Below are 25,000 nucleotides of genomic sequence, written 5' to 3' on the forward strand. Positions count from 1 at the left end.
TGGCAACCACCCACACACCTAGCAATGCCCAAGTGACTATCTAGAATACCCCAGATACCCCCTGGCAACCACTTAAAAACCCGCCAATGCCCTAGTGACTGTCTAGAATACTTAAATACACCGTAGAAACCATCCAAACACCTAGCAATGCCATAGTGACTACCTAGAAAACCATAGAAACACCCTGGCAACCACCCAAAATCTAGCAATGCCCTAGCAACTATCAAGAAAGCCCTAGAAACATCCTGGCAACCCCGCAAACACCTAGCAATGCCATAGTGACTATCTAGAAAACCATAGAAACACCCTGGCAGCCACCCAAACACCTAGCAATGCCCAAGTGACTATCTAGAATACCCCAGATACACCCTGGCAACCAAACAAAAACTAGCAATGCCATAGCGACTATCTTGAAAACCCTAGAAACATCCTGGCAACCACGCAAGCACCTAGCAATGGCATAGTGGCCATCTAGAAAACCCTAGAAACATGCCTGGCAATAACCCAAACACCTAGCAATGCCCTAGTGGCTATCTAGAAAACCCTAGAAACACGCCTGGCAAACACCAAACACCTAGCAACGCCCAAGTGGCTATCTAGAAAACCCTAGAAACACTCCTGGCAACCACCAAACACCTAGCAATGCCCTAGTGGCTATCTAGAAAACCCTAAAAACACTCCTGGCAACCACCAAACACCTAGCAACGCCCTAGCGGCTATCTAGAAAACCCTAGAAACATGCCTGGCAATCACCCAAACACCTAGCAATGCCCTAGTGGCTATCTAAAAAACCCTAGAAACATGCCTGGCAAACTCCAAACACCAAGCAACGCCCTAGCGGCTATCTAGAAAACCCTAGAAACACTCCTGGCAACCACCAAACACCTGGCAACGCCCTAGCGGCTATCTAGAAAACCCTAGAAACATGCCTGGCAATAACCCAAACACCTAGCAATGCCCTAGTGGCTATCTAAAAAACCCTAGATACATGCCTGGGAAACACCAAACACCTAGCAACGCCCAAGTGGCTATCTAGAAAACCCTAGAAACACTCCTGGCAACCACCAAACACCTAGCAATGCCCTAGTGGCTATCTAGAATACCCTAGAAATACATTGGCAACCATTAAAAGATCTAGCAGCACCCTAAAAACTGCCTAGAATACTCTAGAAACACCATAGCCATACAAGTAAATGATGTAAAGTAAGTATGAAGCATGTCATCACAGTCAACTACAAAAACATTACACACATGCAATCTGGCATTGCGAAGCAGGTTAAAGTAAAACACATGTCGACCTGTAACAAATGGCCAAGGAAATGACATCATAGGGTTTGGTGGCTCATTTCCTGCACCTGTGCACTAAACTGCACTCACTGTAACTCATTTACACGTTCTTTTTCTCATGTCCACACACACAGCATCATTGTGCTGCACTTCAAAAGCTGGTGTGTGTGTGTGTGTGTGTGCTGAGAGAAAGGAAAGGAAAGAGTTTGTTACTGTGGCTCCTGCCTGAGCAATGACCCCGAGCGAGGGCCAGTTAGGGGCCCCTGTCTCTAATCTATCCCTCGGAGCGCTGTAAGGCCTCTTTGTTTGCTCTCTCCGGCTCAGGATGGAGACAGAATTTACGCTCAACACGGGCTATCAGGTTCAGCCCTGCGGCAGTCCACAGCCTGGCCAGACGAGAGCAGAGGAGGGGTGAAGAGGAGAAAAAAACACCCGCCACCAGCGCTACCTGATTTCAGTCACACACACACACACATGCTCCCACGGCCAGCCCACAGGACAGAAACATCACAAATGAGATCTCTGTAAAGCAGCGGTTCGTCCAGAAATGCAGAAATCCGCATGTCGATGCAGAAAGCGTATCATTTTCTTTCTTCTGTGAAACATGAAAGGAATATTACAGCGACGAGAGGCTGTCAAAACTTCTAAAGCGACCATTAAATTACTCTTAAACTATCATGTGAGACTATAGTTATCCTAACAATGTGCTCAGAGTTGACAAAACACCAAAGTATGCAATCAAACGTCAAAAAAGCTCCTGCATATGCACTACGAATGACTAGGAAAATGACTAGCTCAAACAAAACGTCATTCAAAATGAAGAGTCTATTAAATCATCTGAAGCATTCGGCAATAGTCTCGGGACGAACGTTCATTCATTCATTTTCCTTTGGCTTCGGAGGTCACCACAGCGGAATGAACCACCAATATATGTTTTACGCAGCATATGCCCTTTAACCCGCAACCCAGTACTGGGAAACACCCATACACACTAATCACTACGGCCAATTTAGTTCATCAATTCCCCTATAGCGCATGTGTTTGGACTGTGGGGAAAACCGGAGCACCCGGAGGAAACCCACACCAACACAGGGAGAACATGCAAACTCCACACAGAAATGACAACTGACCCAGTCGAGACTCGAACCAGTGACCTTCTTGCTGTGAGGCCACAGTGCTAACCACTGAGTCACCGTTCCCCCTGGAGAAGAACAATGACTTTTCTTTTCTTTTCTTTAGATGTTCATTATTATTTTGATTGGTTGTTTGTTTGTTTTTTAACATTTCTTCACAGCAGCGCGACTCTGATAAATTATAAAACTACAAATCAGGGATGGAGGAGTATTCTAGTAGAACTGAGACACTACTGTAGTCTTTAGCTTTAGATTTCATTTCATTCATTTTCTTTTCGGCTTAGTCCCTTTATTAATCAGCGGTAGCCACAGCGGAATGAACCACCAACTATTCCAGCATATGTTTTACACAGTGGATGCCCTTCCAGCCGCAACCCAGACCCACACACTCTCACATTCACACACTCATACACTACGGCCAATTTAGTTAATCAATTCCCCTATAGCGCATGTGTCTGGACTGTGGGGGAAACCCACACCAACACGGGGAGAACATGCAAACTCCTCACAGAAACGCCGACTGACCCAGTCGAGAGACGAAGCAGCGACCTTCTTGCTGTGAGGCCACAGTGCTAATCACTGCGCCACCCTTAAGTTTAGATGTTCTGTTAGATTTTAGTTTAAATTTTACTCGTTTTATTAACTGGAGTTGCCTTTTTTTGATAGTTTTAGTTTTTTTGAATGCCTATAAAATAACTTCAGTTTTATTCATATTAATGTATTCATAAGTCAGTTAAGCTATAAGGAGGGCCAGACAGAATCTGCGGACATGTTTTTCTATTACTCAGTTCAATTCAATTCAATTCATGTGTATTTATATAGCACTTTTCACAATGTAGATTGTGTCAAAGCAGCTTAACATAGTTCTAGTAAGATCCTGAGTTGAATTTCAGTTAAGTTTAGTTCAGCGTGGTTTAAGTTTCACTGCTGAAAGTTCAAACACTGAAAACACTGAAACACTATTTCTGATGAGAATTTAGTAAAGTCTGTGGATTTATGCGGAATGATTTTAGCACCATAACTAAAAAATTAATATATAAGATTTACATATAAATCATTTATATATTAAGCTTATATATAAACTTAATATATAAAATAAAAAATAATACATGTTTACAATGCAAATCTATTTAGATTCACTTATCCATTTATTTGGTAAACAAAGCAAGTCTCTCATATAATATCTCTACTAAAAGACAACATATTACTTTACAAACTGTATAGTAAATAAATTAAATGAACATTTTCATATTACTATTCTAATATTCCATTTAATTCTCAATATTATTTATTATATCACAATAATATTAGTGAAATCAATTTAAAGACTAAATGAATATAATTTTACACACATTTACACAAGTAACTACATAGACTCAATGATGGGCTAAAAACACGCACAGATTTCATGTGGGCCTAGTTATGAGTTAAGTGAAAATAAAATGTGAAATTTAATGGAATAGCTTTATGTAAGTAATGAATAAACCATTTTTTCTATGATTTTTAGGCTCCAAATAAAATATGAAAACAATTGTGTAATATATATATAAATGAAGAGTTCAGATGCAAAAACCTCAAAGTGCCATCTGAAAATGTCTTCTAAAATAGCCATTTTTCTGGGACTCTTTTAATTATGTTCACTTATTTCACATTAAAGGCAATGAAAATAACATATTAATTGACATAAAAGGGAAAATACCCAACTTATACATAGGAGCTTGAGAAAAATGCTAATTTTAGGAGAAAAATTCAGATGGCACTTAGAGGTTTTTGCATCTGAAGTCTTTATATATACACTTTTTCAGGTATTTTCCTTCTTTTTTAAAACACATTGCAATGTTAGTAATTTTCTTGATGGAAATTATTGTATTTATTAATTGCTGTATTCACTTATTGTATTATTGCTGTATTCACCTATATTGTATATATAAATATATATATATGGATGTCTGAATTAATAGTCCTCCTTAATTATTCGCCCCCCTGTATTTTATTCCCCAATTATTGTTTAACGGAAAGAAGAACATATTTGTAAACATAATAGTTTTAATAACTCATCTCTAATAACTGATTTATTTTATCTTTGTCATGATGACAGTAAATAATATTAGACTAGATATTCTTCAAGACACTTCTATACAGCTTAAAGTGACATTTAAAGGCTTCACTAGGTTAATTAGGTTAAAGTAATGATAATTAGGCAAGTCCTAATTAGGCAAGTTGTATAACAGTGGTTTGTTCTGGAGACAATCCAAAACAAATATTGCTTAAGGGGGCTAATAATATTGACCTTAAAATGGGTTTAAAAAAATGAAAAACTGTTTTTATTCTAGCTAAAATAAAACAAATAAGACTTTCTTCAGAAGAAAAAATATAATCAGACATACTGTGAAAAATATCAGAATCTGTTAAACAGTATTTAGGAAATAATTGACAAAGAAAGGGAGGGCTAATCATTTTGACTTCACTTGTATATATATATATATGATTGTGTTTACAGTATTATCCCTGCTTTAAAGCGCTCCTTTAGCATCTCTCTCATAATCTCCTCTCGGTTTGGTGGCTGTTTCCGGACACTGAGAGGCTTTTGTTTGGGATTAACGCAGCAGAACAGAGTCCGGATACTCACTCGGACAATCAGAGGAACGCGAGTGAAGCGGTGCAGTTCACCCTGAGCCAGCGGCCCACGGCACATTCACACACACAGATGAGATCTCAGCCCAGCCCCAGAGTCAAACGCGCAGGAGCCACAGCCCGCAGCCACTCCGTGACCCCCTTACAAAAGTCACATTCACTTTGCTTTGCTCTGGAGAAAGAAAGAAAACGCCTCGGGCCGGCGCACAGCCCCAGCCCAAATGAAGAAATGAGGAGAGCTGGAAATAAAGTCAAAATAAGTCCACATTCCTCCCTCTCTCCCTCCGTCTGGACTGCTTTTCTCTGTTTTACTCATTGTGAGTGCTGGTCAGATATACAAAATCATTCGCCCTCCTGTGATTTTTTTAATATTTCCCAAATGATGATTAACCGATTCAGGGATTTTTCACAGTATTTCCTATAATATTTTTTCTTCTGAAGAAAGTCTTATTTGTTTTATTTCGGCTAGAATAAAAACCGTTTTTAATATTTTTAACACCATTTTAAGGTCATTATTATTTCCCCCTTAAGCAATATTTGTTTTGGATTGTCTACATTGTACTGTTACACAATGACTTGCCCAATTACCCTAACTTTACCCTAATTAACCTAGTTAAGCCTTTAAATGTCACTTTAAGATGAATACTAGTGTCTTGAAGAATATCTAGTGAAATATTATTTACTGTCAACCCAGGCTCATTCTGAAAGCGTAGTCCCGTGGATGTTTCTGGAGACTGCGAAATACGTAGCCGGGGGTACGTCCGGCTGCATTTCATTTTTTTAAGCGAATGCTGCGGGGCGGTGTGACGCCGTTCCTTTCGGCGCTTGCCGGCCGGCCACTCGCCTCCGTGTGGAGGGCTTTCCCGTGGCAACCAGTTAGTCCGGTTAGCTCTTCGTGTACTTTGGCGGACTCAAGGCGCAGAAAGGGGCTGACCACGACGACGATCGGGTTCGAGTCTGGGGAAGAGCGGTTCCAGAAATCAGGTAAGAAAACAAAATCCAAAAAATAAAGCGAACCAGTTCGTCAGAGGGTGAGAATGTGGTCAAAATCCGAAAACGTGGTAAAAATCAGACGAGGGCTTTTCTTTTTCTGGACGGCTTTTGTGAATCGTCGTTGGTTGGGTTTAGGGACGGAGGAGGGTGGGTCAGCCGATTGGCCGGTCGCACGGTCAATCATCCTGTCATCCAGGCAGACAGGCGGAAGGTCGTTCGACAGCGGCCTCTAGCGGGTTTACGCGAGGACGGCGCGGGAGAAAGCGCACACAGCGGCCTCTCGCGGACTCGCGAAAACAAAAACTGCAAAAATACGTACCTCCCGGGACGTATTTTGCGGTCTCCAGAAACGTCCTCGGGACTACGTTCTTAGAATGAGCCTGGGTTGTTTTCTGTCATCATGGTAAAGATAAAATAAATCAGTTATTAGAAATGAGTTATTAAAACTATTATGTTTAGAAATGTGTTGACCAAAATCGTCTCTCTGTTAAACAGAAATTGGGGGGAAAATATACAGGAGGGCTAATAATTCAGACTTTAACTGTATGGTGTACAATGGTGTAAACAAAACAACCAAGAATTTTACAAAAACAATTAAATTTAGCACTTAGTAATAGTGCTAAGTAGTGCTAAATGTTGCTAAACAGTTGTTTTTAACCAGGTTAACAAGTTCTTAAGCTCTAAAGGATGCTCAGACAATTTTCAATCTGGTTTCAGAATCAGAATCAGTTTTATTGCCAAGTGTGCTTCACACACACAAGGAATTTGTTTTGGCTACAGAAGCTTCCAGTGTACATAAAGTGACAAGTGACAACACAAAATAAATATGAAAAATAAAAGATAAACATTAAACAGATGCGGTTAGTCAAGAAATCTGGATGTTGAGTTGTATGTACAGATTGTTATAAATATACAGGTTATAAGGTGCTGTGTACAAGTGCGAATGGAGAAAGTATTGCTTTGTATATTGAAATAAGGTGCTGTGTACAAGTGCGTATGAGAAAGTATTGCACATATTTATTGCACAGTAGGGGAATATTTAACTGTTCATAAGGTAGACAGCCTGAGGAAAGAAACTTTTCCTGTGTCTGGCTGTTTTTGTGCTTGGTGCTCTGAAACACGACCAGACGGTAACAGTTCGAACAGGTAGTGTGCTGGGTGCGAGGCATCCAGAGTGATTTTTTTTTCCCGAGCACATCATAGTACAGAGAGCACCCTTACGAAGATTATCAACGCTTTCCGCCTAAATACAGATTCAGGCAAATTGAGGCCCCGTTTACACTAATAGTAGTTTTAAAACAGTGTTTGAGAATGAAAAGATCCACGTCCAAACTGGCGTTTTACCTAGCGTTTCTGAACAACTTTGAGTCCACACTACACTGCGGAAAACGCACATCGGACTGTTCATCAAGGATCTACCGGTGCATCTAATCTCACTATATTTGTTAAACGTGATATTTAATTCATCTTGTCTCTATCTAACAACATATTCCCAGACTTCTGTCTTTTGAATCTATTACTTGTTCTCAGGTAATGTGTTTTGGCGGAGCCCAAAGATAGGTTATTATATTAATTTATGTAACCGCGGACACTGATTTTACACATTTGACTGATTGCTTGCCTTTATTTCCTATATTATATAAACTTGTTGTATGTTATACTTTTACAATGGGCATTATTAATTATTAAAACTGATTATTAAAGAGATGGTGTGTTTTGTATTTTTCTCTGAAAATAAAAGTAGGCAGTTTTGGTATAGGCTGTGTTTTGTTATAAATATGCATACAGTGAAGATGACGCTCATATAAATATGCAGCTACACGATAACTTAACATTTTAGTGTTTGTTAAGTTGTTAATATCAAAATGAAAATAGGCAGCTTCTTATATCATGTCTTCATTTTATTGTTAAGATACTGAAACAACGTAGCAGGGTGATGTGAACGAGGTTATACTGTACACTGTTGCTTTTGAATATTTACCTGGCGTGTCCTCAGAAGTTTGTTTTCCATATCAATTTTGTGAAGTCTGAACGGAGGGGACGCACGACTGAACTGTGTGTAGGCTGCTTAATATTGTGGAAAAAGCCCCTATTAGAGAGGTGAATGTCTGCAGCCACGCCTCTGTTTTCAGATGTCTCCATTTTCCCCCCTCCACACTGACACAAAGCAGTAGCAGCGTTTTAAAATGAAAACGGGCTCTTCAGTGTTTTCAAAAAGCTCCGGTTTCGGTGCTCGAAATCTTCAGCGTAGCATGGACAGAAGGTGTAACCGTTGCAAAACTTATGCGCTTCAAAACTGAAAATGTATAAGTATAAATCGGGCCTAACAGTGCTGGTATTGCTTGACCTCAGTGCTGCATTTGACAATGTCGGTCACAGCATACTTTGCTGTCGATTGTACCTTTAAGGGAGAGGTTACTATGTCAGTATAGGTGACCATAGGTAGAGGTGGACACCCATGACATGTGGAATCCCACAAGACTCGATTTCTGGCACCTTTCCTGTTCAACCTTTATATGCTCCCTCTGAGCCAAATAATGAGAAAGAACCAAATCTCCTACCACAGCTATGCTGATGACACTCAGATCTACTTAGCCTTACTGCCTAATGACTACAGCCCCATTGACACCCTCTGCCAATGTATTGATGAAATGAAAAGTTGGATGAGCCAAAACTGTCTTTAGTTAAACAAAGAGAAAACTGAAGTCATTGTGTTTGGGAACAGAGATGAGGCTCTCAAAGTGAATGCATACCTTGGCTCTAAGGGTCAAACAACAAAAAATAAAGTCAAGAATCTTGGTGTGACTCTGGAGTCAGATCTGAGTTTCAGTAGTCATGTCAAAGCAGTCAGTAAATCAGCATACTATCATCTCAAAAACATTGCAAGAATTAGATGCTTTGTTTCCAGTGAAGACTTAGAGAAACTTGTTCATGCTTTTATCAGCAGCAGGGTGGATTACTGTAACGGCCTCCTCACTGGCCTCCCCAAAAACAGTCAGACAGTTACAGCTCATCCAGAACGCTGCTGCCAGAATTCTGACCAGAACCAGGAAATCAGAGCACATCACACCTGTCCTCAGGTCTTTACACTGGCTCCCAGTTACATTCAGAATAGATTTTAAAGTATTATTACTGCTCTATAAATCACTAAATGGCCTAGGAGCTCAATACATTACAGATATGCTCACTGAATACAAACCTAACAGATCACTCAGATCTTTAGGATCAAATAAATTAAAATTCCAAGAGTTCAGTCAAAGCAGTGTGAATCAGCCTTCAGCTACTAACAGCGCCCCCTGCTGCTGGAATCAGCATCCAGAAATGATCAGATGTGCTCCAACATTAGGCACATTCACATCAAGACTGAAAACACATCTGTTTAGCTGTGCCTTTACTGAATGAGCACTGTGCTACGTCCGACAGATCGCACTATTATGTCTTTCTTTTCTTTTTCATTCTTTTATAACCTGTTTACTGTGTTTACCTGCTTTTAATCACTTGTATTATTAGTTTTTATTTTCTTATACTTGTTTCTTTTATTCAGGTTTATGTAAAGCACTTTGAATTACCATTGTGCATGAAATGTGCAATAGAAATAAACTTGCCCTGCCTAAGAATGCAGCTTAGCATCATAGGAATACATTAAAGTTTACCATATATTTACATAAAAAACAGCTATTTTAAACTCCAATAACATTTCACTATTTTACAGTTTGTCTTTTATAAAAACAGCATTGGTGAGCATTTTTGAAATCATTTCTTCCATGCTTTAATTTAATTTGTCATACTGCTGAAAAAGATCCAAATAAAGCCTGCATATAGAGTGTGAACGCCTCTCGTAAGCGCAGTTTCTGTGTGTGTTCAGACACATTTCATGCTTCTTGTTGACGTCAGAACGATTACTATAAAGTGAAAGAGGTCAGGATGCTGTTCACGGAGCAGAAGTAACGCATTTATTTAGTTAGGCCTGCTTTCACTGAGGATGTGTTTACTGAGAAAACACACACACACACACACACACACACATATCAGCGGGCAGGTTTTTAAAATGACCAGCTGACATTCACTAAGTGTTTTTTTCCGGTTTATCGTACGCAAACATTACTCAGAATGCGTGAAGGAAAACGAACAGGCGGCGAGAGCAAAGCTAAACATTCACCAGATGCGGATAAACCCAATGACTTCATGTACAACAGCATGTCGAGGAAATATAATACTGCCGTTTGTGCATGTCTCCAGTGTGTATGCGTAATCCTGCGTAATGCAGAGCAGAGCTGGTGGCCATATGTGGAGCAGCACTGAGGACAGAAGTGCAGAGCGTCCTGTTCACCGCTGAGGGAAAACTGGATAAACACTGCAGGGGAAAAACCCTCGGCGGAGTATTTTTCAGATCTGGGACCCGAGCTCACTCACATTACAACAAATGGAGAGCTCTTTTAAACGTTATTGTAGCTGTGACAATGACAATAAACATCTATTATTCTATTCTATTCTGTTAAAATGCTCAGCATATATGAATTCACCCCTCACAAATCTCTCATTTGAGTTAATATTTGCTGCAGGATGCGTTACAATATTATATTTGTGAATAATCTTCAGATTAGTCAGCACCAAAGCCAAATCTGGAGCTTATCTAACAAAATAACTTATGAAAACGGTTCAAAAACTAGTACAGCCAAATTTATGTTAGGGAAAATATTTAATAACAATTAATAAAGAGCAAAATTCAAGAGAAACAATGTATAAAATAGTTGAAATTTTGTAATTTAATTCCTGATATTTCACGTGAATATAAATGTATAATCTTTCTATTTCGGTGCATAATCCAGAATTATAATTGCATAATCCCGCCTCGCCACAACATATGACCACTCTCAAATGAGCGTTTCATTTCACACACAGAAACAAGACCAATCAAATCAGACTTGACCAGCTGACCAATAAGAGCAGGGTCTGCTTGAGTCACTGGGCGTCGCAGGCACTGTTATTCAATGGTTCAGTTCCTACCTCTCGGACAGGTCATTCAGGGTGTCGTGGAGGGGAGAAGTGTCCAACCTACAGCATCTAAACACTGGGGTACCTCAGGGCTCTGTTCTTGGGCCACTTCTCTTCTCTATCTACACGGCATCTTTAGGAACAGTCATCCAGAAACATGGTTTTTCCTACCACTGCTATGCTGATGACACCCAGCTATACCTCTCTTTTCACCCTGACGATCCCTCGGTTCCAGCTCGCATTTCAGCCTGCCTGTCAGACATTTCACTCTGGATGAAAGATCATCATCTCCAGCTTAACCTCATGAAAACGGAAATGCTTGAAGTTTCTGCCAACCCGACTCTTCACCATAACTTTTCAATCCAGATGGACGGAGCAACCATCACTGCATCCAAAATGGTAAAAAGCCTTGGAGTAACGATTGATGACCAACTGAACTTCTCTGAGCACATTTCTAGAACTGCTCGATCTTGCAGATTCGCACTCTACAACATCAGAAAGGTCCGACCCTTCCTATCTGAACATACAGCTCAACTCATTGTTCAAGCTCTTGTTCTCTCCAAACTGGACTATTGCAACTCTCTGCTAGCCGGGCTACCAGCTAGTTCTATCAAACCTCTTCAGCTGCTTCAGAACGCAGCAGCACGAGTGGTCTTTGATGAACCCAAAAGAGCACATGTCACTCCGCTACTCACCCGTTTGCACTGGCTGCCAGTTGCTGCTCGCATCAAATTCAAAGCTCTGATGTTTGCTTACAAAGTGACCGTTGGCTTGGCTCCTTCTTATCTGCTCTCACTTCTGCTGATATATGTGCCCTCCAGAAACTTGCGTTCTGTGAATGAACGTCGCCTCGTGGTTCCATCCCAAAGAGGGAAGAAATCACTTTCCCGAACTCTCACATTCAATCTGCCCAGTTGGTGGAATGAACTCCCTAACTACATCAGAACAGCCGAGTCACTTGCTGTCTTCAAGAAACGACTAAAAACTATTTAGTCTCCACTTTCCTTCCTAATCTGCAACTGCCTCTCTGGCTATACCAGTAACTGTACTCTCTCTCTCTCTCTCTCCAAAAAAAAAAAAAAAAAAAAAAAAAAAAATTTTACTAATGTTTTGCTTCTTAGACTTTACACACCTGAAACTTGTCTATAGCACTTGTTCACTGCTGCTCTTATAGTTGTGTAAACTGCTTCCTTGTCCTCATTTGTAAGTCGCTTTGGATAAAAGCGTCTGCTAAATGACTAAATGTAAATGTAAATGTAAATGAAAGAGGGAGGAGCTTACAGACTTCAAGCACTGAATTGATTCGTATGCAAAATGTTTCAAACTAATAAATGACAATATTTTCTGATCTTAGGTGGATTTAAACCTACTAGGGCTGGGCGGTATATTGAGTTCTGGGGATATATCGATATGATTCCTCAACGTGATGCGGGATTATCCAATATCTTTCATATCGATATGGTTGGAGGCCACACGTGCGCTGTAAAAAATGGCCGTGATTTCAACGGTAAAAATCTGTAAAAATGCTACAGTAAAAATACATAACCTGGTTAACAGTATGTTTCCTTAATATATACGGCGAATAACCATAAATTGACTTTCCCAGAATTCCCTGCATGGCACATCACTTTTTATGTCTTTTGTTGACATTACTATGGATCTTTTTAGTTGTTTCCCCATCAGTGATGTACATTAGAGATTTATGTTACATCTAATATTGATAAACAATTTTTATTTCATGACTTTAATTTTAAGAGTGTTACCATACTGGTGTTTAGTAGCTGTGTGAATGACACTGAGCACCTTCTATACACTGATATTCTTCTCTGCTTGAAAAAAAAATTGTTTGCATTGCTTCATTATGTAACTTCCTCATCACCACCTGCATATGGCTGTGTTAACCTGTCTAACTGTGTAACAAAAGATGTGTAGTAATGTTCAAAACACAGACATTTTGCCTCTATAAATGAATGAAATACGGTAGTATACTGTAAAAATGAGAAGTTACTTTTACAGTTTGTACAGTATTTTTAACGGTGAAATACTGGTACCACAGCTGCCGGTGTTTTACCGTAAATTTTAAGGATTTATTTTTAAAGTGTGCATATTCTGCACTAAAAAAAGACCACTCCAAGGTGGCACACAAGCTCCACTTGTACAAATGAGCGGATGCGCAAATGAATGATTCACCCCTGAGTCATACAAAAGATTTGTTGAACGAATCGTTGAAGAATGACCCATCACTGACGCGACATGGAGGAACATGCAGTGCCGGTGTTGTATCGAAATCTGACTCCCCGGACAAATCTGACTCCCCCTCGCGTGCACGTACGTCACACAGTGCCTGCAGCTGTCACAGTAGTTTATCAGAAACCTTTTAATTTAATTTCTTTTAATAACCTCTTTTAATTTTTTCCGCAATTGACAGCAAGAACGAACACAGAAGCCTTGCCAAATTGACAAGCAGCACCTGAATGTGTTCAAAAGAATTAAAAACGCCAAAAAGGGATGAATTTATAGCGAATTTTGAAAGTGAAGCCACCTCATATTCACTGATTATAAGTTCAGGATTTACTACACGACGGTCTCTTAATTACATTTACGTTATAACACATTTAGCACTGCGTTCTGGTCTGCTGTTGCATATTGACTTCAATTCCGATTATATTCTAATCATTGTATTTATTTATTTATTTATTTATTTTGTTTAATTGATTGATTTAACTATAAGACGTGATTTGATTTGTGTGTGTGCCTACAGTGTACAAACAGTAGGTGGTTTAAACAATTATTACAACTTTAACAAAAAGTATAATAAAAAAAAACATGCATTTGTCCACCAAACATTTCTTTTCTATTTGAATATCTCTTTCAACAAAAAACAATATAAGAATTATAATTATAGTGGTAATAATAAAAGGGTTTGAATTATATTTTGCTCAAAAACTGTTTAATAAAGTTTTAATAAAGGCTTTGACTCTCAAGTAACCATTTATGGGAAATTACCGGATATATATCGTATACCGTCATTCCTCCTAAAAATACAGAGATAGGATTTTTTGCCCATATCGCCCAGCCCTAAAACCTACTGTAGGAGACTCTAACATAATATTTTGATGCCTTAAAATACAATTCAGCCTGCTATTTATTCAATTTATGTTGGCTAAGTGTATAAAATTTGCTAATGTGAGCAGTAAAATAGTGTACAAATGCCATTAAAAAATAACCAAAGTATATTTTCCTCACTGAAATTGAACTGCTTGCTGACAAAATCATTATAAAGTTACTGATTCTCTCATAAATCACATTCAACACTGCAAAAACTAGTCAAATGACACTGTTTAAAACACTTAAAATGCATTTTAATTATTGAAATAATCACAATCTTGCTTTTATTTTATACTGAAGGCCAAGTCCTGAATACATTACACGCATCTAATGTATTGACCACCCATATATCTATCCATTTAAATATGATATAGACTTTATAGACATGAGATTTTGTTGAGTGCTTATAGGATCATCCTATTTCATATTATTATAGATATAGTTTTGTACCTCAGTGCCTGTGGTTGTGGCTCCTGGAGAGTCGACTTTGCGTTTCTTCCGAGGGCCGATGGCGGCGAGTGCTGTCAGGTTTGCGTCTCGTTGTCTCATTTGAGCGAGTTCCTGTTGCTGCATCTGAAAACACAAAAACAGCATCATGTTAAACACTACAGCACAGAACATACAGTGGGGGAAATAAAGAGTCAACACGTCATGTTTTTTCCTGGGAATAATATTCCTAAAGGAGCTGTTGACATGGAATTGAAGCAGATTTTGGTAAAAACCCAAACAATACAAACATAAAAATAACAACAACCATCTAAAATATTAGTTATACGTAATAACAATGGAATGACACAAGGAGAAAGTTGAATACTTTATGTAAAAGGCATTTTGGTGATGGCAGCATAAAGACGCCGCTCATATGGAGAATGAAGCCTCGTGCATTGCCCAGGTGTGAGTTTCTCACAGACTTCAACAAAGTGTCACAATCTTGATGGTTATGTGCTAGTGATGCGCAGATGGCGGTTATATCCGCAGGCATTGCGGATAATCCGCGGGTCGGGTAATAAAGAAGTACATTATGATTAATTGCGGGTCGGTTGCGGGTGGATGTAGCGGGACATGGCAGTGGACCAGCAAAAAAGCAGAGAGTGGGCTTTGCAGAATGGTAAGATGAGACGCCCAAAATAATGGATGAAGTGCAAGAGTAGCCCACTGTTCAAAGTTTCAGTTAGAGGAGTCATCAGAGGAAAATCTGCTGTCATTCAGGGAGAAACAAGATTGCATAGTTTCACAACGCAGCGTCTTGCGAGGAGAATCTTGTTCATTCCTACAGCACGCGGTGCGAGCGAACGCTCAATTCAGTGCAGCTGGCCGTGTTTTGGAGGCGAGGCGGAATCGTCCGAATCCAGTCACAATAGATGCTAGGTTATTCTGTTTTTACACAGTGCAAAGAAAAAGGCCAAGTAAACATAACATAGCTGAAGTGGCACCCTTTTTGTTATCTTGTTCCTGTCTCTGTAAAAGCTCAAATGTGTTATTTTTATTTTCTGTATCTATTTGAAAATGAAGAAAAGTTTTGTTTTTATAAATAAATGTTCATTTAAAAACGTTTACGATTAACGTATTATTTTACTATCAGAGATGCGCAGATTAAAGCTCACTGAATCTGCTGTTAATATCCACGCTGACCAGAGCCGACGCGTCTATAGAGGCGACCCAGGCGGCAGAATAAAGAGGACGGCATCCGCGATAACCCCCTGGTTCTCTCTTTCGTCTGTGACAATCCCCCCACCGCCCCGGTCCTCGCTGTCGGACGCACAATCACACACCCGTCTCTCGTTTTCGCTTTCGGTATGAGGGCGGCATGTTCACCTTTTGCCTAGAGCTCCAGTTCAGTTAGCTCCGGCCCTGACGGTGACCTGTCATGCCTGAAACAAAGAATTCAATTATTAAAGTGACGATCGGGTACGGGTCGGGTGCGGATGCATATATCAGATAAAAAATATGTGCGGGCGGGTGGCGGGTGGATGATTAGTATGAAGCCGCGGATTCAGGTGTCATTTCAGCTGATCCGCGCATCTCTATTCTGTGCACTCAAAAATATATATATTTTTTGCTCATTCAAACTACTTATTTAAAATTAGCTTAAACGAAACAATTCTTAAGATTTTATTGGGACAACTTAATTTTTTTATGTTCAATCCACATAAATTTGTTAAAAGTGTTAAGTTAACTTAATCAATTTGTGTTGGGACAACATGAATGAATTGTGTGGAACCCTGAATTTTTTACAGGGGGGCTAATAATTCTGACTTCAACTGTATATATCTCAAACCACTGCAGAAATGTTCTAGCATATAGGCCGAATGCAGCATTAAACATTTCTTAATAAATAGCTTAAGCTACTATAAATTAAAACTATTAATGTATGCTATATATTTTTGTTTTCACAAGCTTTGGAGATGTAACGTATATTCCACTTTCCATAGGTCACCTATAGCTCTCGTTATGAGCCACGGCTGTGTTCAAAATGAACTAAATGTTTCCAAAGTGCACTACGAAGGGAACACAATTGTCAATATGAAGATTGCTCAAACTGAACTGTAAAAAATACAACCCAGGCTCATTCTGAAAACGTAGTCTCGTGGACGTTTCTGGAGACCGCGAAATACGTAGCCGGGGGTACGTCCGGCTGCATTTAATTTTTTTAAGTGAACGCTGCGGGGCGGTGTGACGCCGTTCCTTTCGGCGCTTGCCGGCCTGCTGCTCGCCTCCGTGTGGAGGGCTTTCCCGCTGCAACTAGTTTGTCCGGTTAGCTCTTCGTGTACTTTGGCGGACTCGAGGCGCAGAAAGGGACTGACCACGACGACGACCGGGTTCGAGTCCGGGGAAGAGCGGTTCCAGAAATCAGGTAAGAAAACAAAATGCAAAAAATAAAGCAAACCAGTTCGTCACAGGGTGAGAATGTGGTCAAAATCCGAAAACGTGGTAAAAACCAGACGAGGGCTTTTCTTTTTCTGGACGGCTTTTGTGAATCGTCGTTGGTTGGGTTTAGGGACGGAGGAGGGTGGGTCAGCCGATTGGCCGGTCAATCATTCTGTCATCCAGGCAGACAGGCGGAAGGTCGTTCGACAGCGGCCTCTAGTGGGTTTACGCGATGACGGCGCGAGAGAAAGCGCGCACAGCGGCCTCTCGCGGATTCGCGAAAACAAAAACTGCAAAAATACATACCTCCCGGGACGTATTTCGCGGTCTCCAGAAACGTCCTCGGGACTACGTTCTCAGAATGAGCCTGGGTTGAAAAAATACTTTGAAAGCAAATTACCCCCAAGAGTGATGACTTTAATGCTTTTTTTGTAATAATCATTCCGAGTTTAAATGTTGGAATGTTTGTAAGTAATAGGGCTTAGGGTGGATAACAGGGAATAGAACACAGCCAGAAACTATGCTTCTAACTGCAGCTCTAGAGGTGTAGTTGCAAGCGTACAAGTTTGTGATGCAGTTTGCGAATGTTAGTTGGAACGATGGATTTTGGGAAACGCCAAATCAACGAACTATGTTTGTAACAATGCAACTTGCGACCTTAGTTGGGTAACAATGGTTTTAAGAAAACATACGCCAGACTATCTTGTGAAACTGTATTCAAATCACAATATTTATCGCATAAATGCCAATATCAGATTTTTCCAATATCATGCAGCCCTACTTTGCATCAGAGGTGCCCTTTAAATTAGCACAGAGATGGATGATATGTGGACAAGAGCTGAAGAACTTGAAGAATGCTCACAGGAAGTGACATGTTTTTAAGAGTAAAAATGTTAGAAAAACGTCTATTCTTGATGCAAAGATTGCTGGGTAGTGTCAGTCTCATAGGTGGCCATCAGGAGTACTGTTATGAACCATAAAACTGACATACTACACACTCAAGAAAGAACATAATGTCACATCAAGTGAGTCATTTGGGAGTCAAAAAACAGTCAGTTCACTTGGCATCTGTTTTATTAGCAACCCCAGGCAGATCCAAGAAGAAGGGGGAAAAATAAAATCTCCGAAAGTCAAAATTCTCCTGCATCAAATGCAAGTCATAAATCTGCCTTTTCTTTCTGAATCCAGAAAAAAGGTGGTTTGCCAACTCCGGGTTGGAGGAAAGTCCTTACCCAAGGTGGAGGAGTTCAAGTCTCTCTGGGTTTTGTTCATGAGTGAAGGAAAGATGGAACATGAGATTGACAGGCGGATTGGTGCAGTGGTAGCAGTAATGTGGTCGATTTATCATTTGTTTTGGTAAAGAAGGAGCTGAGCCGAAAGACAAAGCTCTCGATTTACCAGTCAATCTACGTTCCTACTCTCACTCATGAGTTTTGGGTCGTGATCGAAAGGACAAGATCTCAGATACAAGCGGCCGAAATGAGTTTCCTTCCCAGGGTGGCAGGGTGCACCCTTATAGATAGGGTGAGGAGCTCTGTCACCCGAGAGGAGCTCAGAGTAGAGCTGCTGCTCCTCCACATCGAGAGAAGTCAGCTGAGGTGACTCGGGCGTCTGTTTCGGAAGCCTCCTGGATGCCTACCTAGGGAGGTGTTCCAGGCATGTTCCACCGGGAGGAGGCCTCCGGGAAGACCCAGGACATGCTGGAGGGACTATAACTCTCGGCTGGTCTGGGAACGCCTCCGGGTCCCCCAGGAGGAGCTGGAGGAAGAGTCTGGGGAGAGGGATGTCTGGGGTTCTCTCCTGAGACTGCTGCCCCCAGAAAAGTGGATGAAAATGAATCAATAAACGAGTTTGAGTAACTTTTTCCTTTTGGAATTTTGAAGTTTACACCTCACAATTATCATGTTTTGTGCTTGGAATTCTGAAATGGTCAGCACTGTGGCCTGGGTCAGTTGGCATTTCTGTGTGGAGTTTGCATGTTCTCCCTGTGTTGGCATGGGTTTTCTCCGGGTGCTTCAGTTTCCCCCACAGTCCAAACACATTAAGCAGATCTTATTTCTAATTTAAATATTAAATCCAATTTATATATCTAAAATACAAGTTAATGTTTAGATTTCAAAGATAAATATTTCATATATACATACATGTATACATACATACATACATACATATATATATATATATATATATATATATATATATATATATATATATATATATATACATGCATCATATACTTCAAAATTTATCAAAAAGAGTTTATATATGAATATGATGACATATAGCCCATATTTATGAGGTCCAAGGAACACTTCCAGGTGTTGATGTATAGGCTACTACTATATGTTAATGCTTTACATTTAAGTACAGCAGTTTTCTTTTTACTTTATAAGAACAGTGTCATTTTTTAAATAAACTTTTAATAGCACATTTTAATTTAAACGTTGACATTTTAGTTATCCTTTTTACCGCACATTGCAGTGTTAATGTTCAAACTATTTATAATGTTTAAAATGGCTGACGATAATAAATATTGTTAATATGAATTAATCTGCCTCGTTTTTGAACTGTGCAGTGCTGTAGCTGCTTAATTAGGCCTACTTTGCTACTGTATTTCAATGCCGATCATTATGGTGGTACTTGGAGAGACTATTTTTTTCTAAGGTGGTACCTGGTGAAAAAGGTTTGAGAACCACTTGTCTAAAGTGCTGGCAAAACAGCTGATTTAGTTCACATTTTAAGATTATAAGGCTGAACGGCATGAAATGCCATCAGTCTACAGAGATTTCCAAGTATTTCTCTGTTGCAATTGGGAGATCACAATACTTAACCCCGAAGAAGCCAAAACAAAGTAAACACTAGCAGATTACTATGGCAATCTCCACACAGAAATGTCAGCTGACCCAGCCAGAACTCGAACCAGTGACCTTCTTTCATAAAAATTATGATTTTTTTGTTTTGTTTTTTGGGGAGGAGTGGGGGGGGTGAACTCACATCATGACTCAGATTTGCTATGAAAATGATCTGAACTGTGAGATAAAACCTTACAATTTCTTTCGAATGTTTCTTTCATTCTGCTGCAAACATAAGCTTCTATAGTTTAGAGCCATTTAGGTGTGAATATAAATGAATGTGCGTGTGTGTGTGCGTGTGTGTGTGTGTGTCAGCTCACACGCTCTGATGTGATTTTTCACTTTTTGAAGTGTAAGAGGGCCCAGTGGCGCCTCAGGTAATGTCACGGTTTCCTGCGGGGCAGCCGCGCTCACAGAAGCCTTTCTGAGGACGTGTGAGAGCCCGAGGCATACACACACACACACACAACGTACAGAGACATACACAGCCACATATGGCCTCACACACACACACACACACACATGGCCGTCACAGTCTGTCTGCAGTGAGGGAGTGAAGCGCTCTGTGCCCGCTGGTGTTACAGAGACTGAGTGTGTGTGAGTGTGAGTGTGTGTGTGTGTGTGTGTGTGTGTGTGTGTGTGTGTGTGTGTGTGTGTGTGTGTTGCTAAACTGAATGAGGGCAATCAATGCAATCTTTCATGCAGTCAGTTCTGAGTGTGTGTGTGTTAAGATCAGAGAGAACTGTGATGTTGGCCTCAAAATGGCGTGTTATAAAGATTGCTTTGGTTTTCAACAGCCAGTCTAAACTGTGTGTGTGTGTGTGTGTGTGTGTGTGTGTGTGTGTGTGTGTGTGTGTGTGTGTGTGTGCGTGTGTGTGTGTGTGTGTGTGTGTGTGTAGACAGAGAGTCTGGAGTGTCAGATGCCCATTAGAATGCCGTTTGGCACACGTAGCTAAAACACAAAGGAAGACCAATGCTGTTGTCTTTGTTTACCTCCAGCAAACCTGCTAAAAGCAGCTTTAGGCTTGAGTGTAGTGTAAAGGTATGACACAGACATGTCGTCTTCAGACATCTCTGTTTGCTCTTTATTAAAGGATTAGCGGAAACAAAAACAGAAGCTTCCTTTGGTATTTTAGACCCACGTCTTTCTTTTACGAATGGTTTAGCAGAATGTGTACATATAGCTTGAACTGTCTTGCCATTACAAATCGCCACGTTTAAAGAGCTCCTGTTATGGATTCTTGAAAACTACCTTCCACACAGTGTGTAACACAGCTTTAAGAGAATGAAAACATCCAGCTGAGGGTTAAATCTGAAAGTCCACCTAGTTTAAAAATATAGATTTTTTAATAAAAGATTCGACTCATTTATTATGAGATTCTAGTCATTTAAATGTACATTTTTAAAGTCTTTTGCCTGTTCATATCCACGTGGACACGAAACAATACCAAATATGAATTGCTGGATCCAGTAAAACGTGAACGCACCTTTCCCTTTAAACACTAGCAGAGTGTGGGTGTGTGTGCAAATACAAGCATCAGATGTGTGTCTAATACTCTCTACCGCTCTCTGTATTACGCTGCTGGACTGCCTGCATGGATTTAAACCATGGTTTCAACAAGGTCCGGTGCTGACGTAATGGGGGCGAGTACTTTCACTTTTCACTACTACAGCTGATCACCTCTTTACGTGTTCAAACCAAACTAAGATCGACGTGGTTTTTTTCATGGCAGGTTTCTACATCCTTCATACATGTTGGGAGATCGAGTTGATCAACTTGAAAAGGGAATATGTCTTGACCTAATCCACAAAGACGTGACTTAGTAAAGCGTGAAGTCATGCAGCATTTTAATCGCTGCGTTAGTCTGAATGTAAATTCCCTGCTGCATCAGCGTGAGAGAGTGGGCCAAACCACATCAAGCGAAAGCTATTAAAATAAGAAAAATACACAACTGAAGACACTTAAATGATTGAATTTGTTGTATTTGCAGCAGCTCTGCGATGCACGTCCACAACTTCCCACACAGGGTTAAATTAGGCTGTCAAGTCTCTGTGTTCAGTCTGTTACTACCGTGGTTGAAACCCAGAGAGGCAGTCAGGCAGTGTAATACAGAGAGTGGGCCAAAGCACATCAAATGATCGGTAATTAAAAGGGAAAAAAGAAAAATATATTAAATACATACATATATATATATATATATATATATATATATATATATATATGACACACATCTGAAGGTTGTTATTTGCAGCAGCTCCACGTTCACAACTTCACACATTGGGTTAAATTAGACTTTGCAGTGTCTCCATGTTCAGTTCTTTACTTCCACTGTATCTGTTTAGCCGAGGAAACGGAACCAACCCTGTGACGTCAGACAGAGCAACATTTCAAGATGGCAGCACCCTACACTGTAAAAAAATCTGTAACTTTACGGTTTATTTCCAGCAGCTGGAAGAAATTTACTGTAAAATAGGTTGAATTACAGAAATTGACCAGAAATGTAAATTTAAGGAAATTTCTGTAATTTAATGCCCGTTGTTTTACGGTAAATTTCTGTAATTTAATGCCCATTGTTTTACGGTAAATTTCTGTAATTTAATGCCTATTGTTTTACGGTAAATTTCTGTAATTTAACAGCCATTATTTTACTTTTTTTTCCCCGACACCCCCACTGCCAGAATTAAACCGCAAAATTATGGCTTTTTTAACAGTGTAGGTCTAGAAACTTTAGTAAAACATGCTGTTTTCTACTAAATGGTTAAACTAATCGAGTTGGTTTAATTTATTTTAATTAATGTGGAAACCAATGTACAAAATAATGCAAACCTGACTGAGTCCTTCACTTCCCATTTATTGAGTGAATGTTCTGGTGAATAATGCTATAATCTACCCTGCAATGGAGGATTCGTGAGCCGTTTGGTAAAGGAATGATCAGAATAGACTATTGATGTATGGAACCTTGTCAGAGCTTGACAGGAACTTTACAGTTCACAGTTCATGGACCAGTTTTTTTTACTCCAGTTCACAAGTGTAAGTAAGTGCGGCTAAAATGGTTGCCTACTTGTTTTCTCTAGCTTGCAAATTATGTATTTAATTGTATTTTGTTAGTTGTGATTACTCCACGTGGTTTGTACTGTATCTGGTTAATTCTTTATATTCTTATATCGCATCTAAAACAACATTGAAAACAAGGTGAGTGCCGCTTTCTTTCGATTCAGTCGATTGGTCGGCAGGCCAGTCAGTCATCCAGTCAGTCAGTCAGTCAGACAGACGGTCAGTTGACAGCAGCCTCTGGTGGGTTTACGCGAGAACAGCAGGCGCGAACGGCACTTGCGAGAGAAATTTGAGATATGAAAATGCACACACAGCGGCCTCTTGTGGATTCACGAAAATATAAACTGCAAAAATACGTACCTCCCAGGCGTATTTCGCGGTCTCTAGAAACGTCCATGGGACTTCGTTTTCAGAATGAGCCTGGGTTGGATTTTAACCAGGTTTTCAGATTTTAACACATTCTCACCCTGTTATTTACTTGTTTATTTTATTTTTTGGCTTTTGTTAACCTGCTTTGTGGAACCATTCTTCACCAAACTCAAACCCCGTCGTCACGGTCATCTCAAATTCGCCGGTGTACGCTGTAAGCCGCTGGGCAAACTGGTAACAACAGGAAAGTCGTCCACATGGAGATATCGATCAGCTGGTAAGCGCGAAAAGGAGCGGTGTCATACCGCCACATAGCGTTCGATATGAAGACCAAATGCAGCCATACGTACTTCTGGGTACATAATTCGTGATCTCCAGAAACGTATACAGGGCTACGTTTTCAGATCGAGCCTATGATTGTATTTACATAAAGTTAAATGATATGCACAGTTTGGATAGCTTTACCTACATAACCCTCTGAAATAGTTCATCAGTGGTTATGCTGCCTTAATGGCCCGTTTCCACTGAGTGGTACGGTACGCTTTGGTTTGGTACGCTTTTATGGCCGTTTCCACTGTCAAAAGGCGTAGCGAACCGAACCATACCGTACCGTACCACTTTTTCGGCACCCTTTTCGAAAGGGTACCAAACACGAGAAAGGGTACCAAAAGGCAGAGCCACACGCGCAGCTGAACGCTATTGGTTTACAGAGATACGTCATTCGCTTACGCAACAAGCCAGAATGAAAACAAAAAACCCGCCATGTTTGAAATACACAGCGAGAGATTATAGCGGAATTATTTATACATATAATAACGAGCCATGGTCGATCTGGGCTCAAACAAACCTTGTCGTCGTCTTGAGGAATAGCCACAAAGCCATGGAGTAGAGCAGATTTACCCTGTGCCTCGTAGTTTTTTACGAGCCAGTCTGAAGCACGAGCGGTTTTGCTTTCTTCCTTGCGTTCGCTGTGCATCTAACATTATATCTGAAATAACAAACTTCTTGAGCTGATGATAATAGCCTGCGCTTGATTATTGACGTGCTTTTGAAACCAGATCCTGTCAGACACTGACAAACACGAGAGTGAAGGGTAAAGAAACAAAGGAGAAGCCGGAAAAAAGGAGCACATTATTTATCAGCAAACATGAACAAAATGCCATGTATAACTAACTTATTATCTTCACCTTTTGGACTGATATGAACTGGGAATGACGGAATTACTGTCTAACAGAGGCTACATGTGCTGCTGAAGATTACAGACACAGATGAGAGGTTTACACAGACTGTAGGCTATATTTTGTGTTGTTTTGAACCTAAATACTAAAGAAATGTCTGCTATATGTAGTTCTTCTGTAGTTGGTAACATATCGGAGACTGTAAGGGGCTGTATGTGTTTATATATGTTCATTTATTTAGTTATTTAATATAATTACAGACGTTACAGTAGGCTGTTTCACACTGTCGTTGATCTGCAGTTATAATCCACTCATGTTCATAGAAAAGTTAGTAATAAACATTTCTACACAAGTATTTATGTGGATGAAGCATCTGTTTTGTGAGAAGAGCTTCTCGTATGATATGTAAGTGACCTGTACAGCTTTATTGTAGACATTTCATCGAGCGAGAATGACGTCGACTGAAACTTTCTGTCATACACCACGCCCACTAAAAGGGTACCCTTGGTAGTGGAAACGCAAGCCTGA

General features: G+C 40.1%; 1 protein-coding gene across 1 annotated transcript in view; it reads right to left on the reverse strand.

Annotated features, from left to right (window-relative positions):
- Positions 1–25,000, reverse strand: part of LOC130245889 (transcription initiation factor TFIID subunit 4) — a 235,191-nt gene that overhangs the window by 57,421 nt on the left and 152,770 nt on the right. Inside the window, exon 14 of the mRNA XM_056478679.1 lies at positions 14,601–14,723. Coding sequence (XP_056334654.1) covers positions 14,601–14,723 — 123 coding nt within the window. The remainder of the gene's footprint in view (positions 1–14,600; positions 14,724–25,000) is intronic.

Source organism: Danio aesculapii, chromosome 18 (assembly GCF_903798145.1).
Source record: "Danio aesculapii chromosome 18, fDanAes4.1, whole genome shotgun sequence".
Classification (NCBI taxonomy): Eukaryota; Metazoa; Chordata; class Actinopteri; order Cypriniformes; family Danionidae; genus Danio; species Danio aesculapii.